Below are 4,669 nucleotides of genomic sequence, written 5' to 3' on the forward strand. Positions count from 1 at the left end.
AATCATGTCAGCTGGTTTTTGGAGGTCTGATAGTGCCTTTTATAACCATTATTTACGGTCCATGCCTCTTCATTGTGACAACCTCTATTCTTTAGGGCCTTTAGTTGCTGCTCAACAGGTTGTTTTTCCTCCTCCTAGTGATGGGGATTCAGCTCTTCGTTAAATTCTGTTATCTAAATTTATGAAGGTGAGGTATTTAATGTAATAAAAATCAAATTTTTAGAATTAAAATTTAGTTTTGTAAATTAAATACTCACCTTCATAAATCAGAGGTCCCTCCCTCCTCCCCTTCATCCCCCCTTAGTGCCTAGCATTTTAAGGAATAAATGATGAAGGTTTAGGACACACAGGTGTCAGGTGGGAGAGGTTGTCACGGGGTCATGGTTCTTTTTCTGGCTGGTTTCCGGTTGAATAATGCAGCGAGTGGACTGATATCTAAATTTATGAAGGTGAGTATTTAATTTACAAAACTAAATTTTAATTCTAAAAAATTGATTTTAATGTTCAGTATTTTTGAGATTGTACTTTTTGATCTTGTTCAGATTTATCAGGCTTCAATCATATATGTTTCAACAAAGTCATTTGTATTTTGCACAACCTTCTAGAAACCTCTGAATAATGGTCGAGGTTGAATTTGACACTTTTAAAAGTATGTAGCCTACGCCGATACAGGAAAGGCTCATTTAAGTATCTGAAAAGGCTTGTAAATTCTCAGAAAGTATTCGAAACACAATCAGTGTTGGATGCTGTAACTTGTCATATCAATCTTCTGACCGAACAAAGTATCGAAATAGGCACAACATGAATATGAATATGACTTGACAAGGATGTTTGCATACGATTGTATTTGGCTTGCTTATATTACCCTATTCAGCCAGTGATTCCCGTATCAATTTGAGACGAAAGCAGAATAAGCAATGTAACAGTTTGTACGTATTCATTTCATAAATGGGCATCTTTGTTTTCTTGAAGTGGAGTTGCTATGAAAACTACCAAATTTACATTACACAATACGTCTTGTACTGTGTTATAACCATTGGATAATATCAACGAGTAAAGGATCACTCGACTAACGAAATTCAAGTTAGACGAGCGGTATTGACAATATATCACAAAAACACACATGCAGGATACAACGAGGTGATGTGTCATGGTTTTAGAGAAATCAACAAATCAACAAGGTATATAAAATGAAGATTTTTAATGTATTTAAAAAAAAACAGTCGTTATAATTTACATTGTATAACAAATCAAAATTGACATAAACTGAAGATATTCATTATATTTAGACAAAAAATCTAACTATTAACTAGTATTACAATGCGAATAAAATTTTACTGGAGACTCAAATTGAATGGTTTTGTTCTTGGCGAAATCTTCTTATAAACGATACAGCATCAACAAGTATCTTTCACTCTATATTCTTCACTGCAAAATAAAATGTCATTTTAGATTTGAATGTATTTGTCCTTCCTAATATCACATGCTTTAATTTTGAAAATCGATGAGAGGTAGAACCTATTGGGTAAACGGGAGTATCTGGTATCTATTAATGCTTTGTTATAGTAATGTTAAAGAGGACTGATAAATTTAAAACTAAGATATTGATGAATTCTTATGCGGAAAAGTACACATATAGTATAATTTTTAGACCGTTGAATTATCTGAACATGTGAAAAGGTTCTAGGTATTTTTATTGATGCATCTCTATCTTTGTCTTCTCATATCGATCATATAATCAAAAAAGTTAACTCTTCTTTAGCTTTACTAAAAAGGATAAAGAAATATTTAAATCACAAAGCTAGACAAATGTACTAAAACGCTTACGTTTTACCAGATTATTGTTGTTCAGTATGGGGAAACTGTAATAACTTTCTATTAGATAGTTTACTAAAACTGCAAAACGAACATGATTATAACAAACCTTCAAGAGAATTATTTCAAGAATGTAACATCGTGCCGATCACACAACGAATACTTTATCACAAATCATTACTAATGTTTAAGGCAAAACATAACGTTTAACAACATTCCATAAAACTATTAATACCAACCAAAACACCAGGACTACTAACAACGATTGATGAATTCAGATGCTCCAAAATTGCTAGCAGTCAACACCCTTTGTATTCTGCCTGATCAGTTTGTGAGTCGTATCAGGTGATAACGAATTATCGTATAGTGGATTGGTTAATGTCTCGTTTTCAAAGCTGAGACATACACAAATATTTAAACTGGTATGAAAGCCCTTTAGGACTTAACATAGATGATAACGTTATTGGTAGATTAAATGCTGATATTGAACAATAAAAAAGCACAAAATGTGAAATAGAAAGATGTGAAAAAAAGAAGAAAAAGTCTTCTGACTCTAAAAACCATGACAAAAAAGTAAAAGACCACGAATGATAAACAACAGATTTCGAAACAATACATCATTTAGCATTCCTTACCTCTATAAACTGAATTTCTATCTCCTGCGCCACACATTCGGGTTTCCCCACTACATTTCATGTTACATTCTCTCTCTGGAGCAGGTCTGTGATTGGCAGAGTCGATGGTGTTCCCACAGAAACATTCATTACTATACTTTAAATGAAAACACAGATAATCACATTTTAAACTGAGAGTACATGGTTTATTTGTTAGTTTGCATAACTGTATTGGTATTATCATTAAACCAGATATAGTTTTTAACAAATTATGATTTATAAATTTATGAGAAGAATAGGTGTTACACAAATGTATACGACGCCAAGATAGCAATATAACCTAACGAATGATAATTAAATCATTTAAAGATAAACATAGGTCTTCAACACTAGACTGGTAACTATTCAATATATCAATCTTCAAATAATTCCCCGAGCTTAATATAAGATTTAATAAATTAAAGACAATAAAAGATCTTGTATCAACACATATTTCCCCAAAAAGAACATAACCTAAAAAAATAAAAAGTATATAGCGTAAGTTTTGCTTATTGTTCAATGCCGTACGATGAACAATAGTTGCTTACTTCTATATTATTTATTCATTGAAAAACAAGTAAAGATTTCTACTTACTTGCAAACCCAAAAATGTATATCCTCTGCATAACTTTCGACACTTCTCCAATGTTAGGTGAGCAATATGCTTGATTATACGTGATCGAAGCATGGAATTACGGTCTCTGAAGCATCCAATATATCCTACAACATATATACGAATTAGTCAAACTTAAAATAATTAATATATCACTCTTACAAAACTGGATGTTATGTTGAAACACCAACAGATTATCATCTGCTGTTGAATTTAAAGATGTGAAAACCCGTACTAGGTGGAGAGTTTTCTTAAAATCAATAAAAAACTTCGCAAAAAAAAAAATAGAGTGCATCACTTAGCGTTTGCATTAGTAATTTCACAAAAAAAACCCTATCTATTTTGTTTTTTCCATATGCCATCTGCAAGTAATGAATATAAACTATGAATACATTGACAAGTGCTCTTATAAAAGTGTTGTGTCAAAGTTTTGAATTATTATAATTAAAAGGAAAAGTAGCATTGACGTAAAATGTCGTCACTTTTGTTTTCAAATAGTCAATTTTCAAATGTTCACATCCTTAGTAAAGTATATTGTCTATTGATATCTTCTTTTTATTTAAAGCGTTATAAGTCATCTAAGGTATCTAGCATTGATTACAGATCTATAATAATATGTTAAAACAAATGGGAACTTATCCAATGTCTCGGCCTTCCATATATACACTTAATAATATAAATGAAGATATGTTTATATGTTGATGTATTAGGTATTGTTCGTGTTGTTGGGTTGATTTTACATCGCGATTAACGCCTTGATTCCTTTTTTCATATTTAAGTCAAAATGTTTTCAGAGAAATATTGATGGAATTATATCAAATTAAACATTTATCTCAAACGCATGTCTGTAAAACAGGGTTTCATTTTGTAATTGAAATTCTGTTTGCATTAATCATACAAAATACCTCTGTTAATCAGAGTACCTTGACGGCCTTTTACATCTGCTTCGATCCCCTTTAGCTGTCCCTGCATAGTAGATACCATGTTCAATAATGTCTTTAAATCGTGTCCATTGCCAGTTAAAGAATGGAACAGGTGTAGTCCTTTTTGTCCTGAGCTGCTACGACAAAACAGAGAAGACAAATCAATAAGCCTTTACATAAAAACATTCTTATTTTTTTCTTTGTTGTTTTACCTACACTGTGATTATTCTATCTAAATAGATATAGTAAATGTTGAATATTCTATATTATTTACGGCTTCCTTATTCAATTATCAAATAACAGAATTCGAGAGGATTAATTTTAACAGGCTATCAGATATGTTTTTCTAAAATAACACATGTTCTTCCTTGTTCGCCTATCAAATAACAATATTGATGTTCCAGATTATATATTTTTTTACCGGTTATGTTTCTAAACAATAACAGTTTTCTCTTATAGGTAGATACAGACTTCCATTTCAATGCTGATTGATTGCTGCTTGTTTAACGTCATGTTTTAAATATTTGATACATGTTCAAAACGAGAACAAATTAACTGTCAATGCATTGGGTATTTCCTGCAAGATACTTTGACCCGGATATATATAAGTGAAAAATTTGAAAATGTAGGTATGTTGGATAGGGACCGACATTTTATATTGTAAC

General features: G+C 31.3%; 1 protein-coding gene across 1 annotated transcript; it reads right to left on the bottom strand.

Moving 5' to 3' along the window:
- Positions 1–1,196: 1,196 nt before the first annotated feature.
- On the bottom strand, positions 1,197–4,220 carry LOC143043141 (sialate:O-sulfotransferase 2-like). The gene is made up of 4 exons (XM_076215583.1): positions 4,005–4,220; positions 3,064–3,188; positions 2,451–2,586; positions 1,197–1,428 (listed from the first exon to the last, which is right to left on the bottom strand). Exons 1-4 carry the CDS (start codon positions 4,063–4,065, stop codon positions 1,412–1,414), a joined length of 339 nt encoding a protein of 112 aa, XP_076071698.1. The 5' UTR covers positions 4,066–4,220; the 3' UTR covers positions 1,197–1,411.
- Positions 4,221–4,669: the final 449 nt, after the last annotated feature.

Source organism: Mytilus galloprovincialis, chromosome 8 (genome assembly GCF_965363235.1).
Source record: "Mytilus galloprovincialis chromosome 8, xbMytGall1.hap1.1, whole genome shotgun sequence".
Classification (NCBI taxonomy): Eukaryota; Metazoa; Mollusca; class Bivalvia; order Mytilida; family Mytilidae; genus Mytilus; species Mytilus galloprovincialis.

Bases quoted from the DNA above. Each gene is read 5' to 3' on its own strand.
- LOC143043141 (XM_076215583.1), bottom strand. From the start codon at position 4,065: ATGGTATCTACTATGCAGGGACAGCTAAAGGGGATCGAAGCAGATGTA. The intron at 3,189-4,004 runs GTACTCTGATTA...TATATGTTGTAG, and splicing joins AGATGTAAAAGGCCGTCAAG to GATATATTGGATGCTTCAGA. The intron at 2,587-3,063 runs GTAAGTAGAAAT...TTTCATTTAAAG, and splicing joins ATACATTTTTGGGTTTGCAA to TATAGTAATGAATGTTTCTG.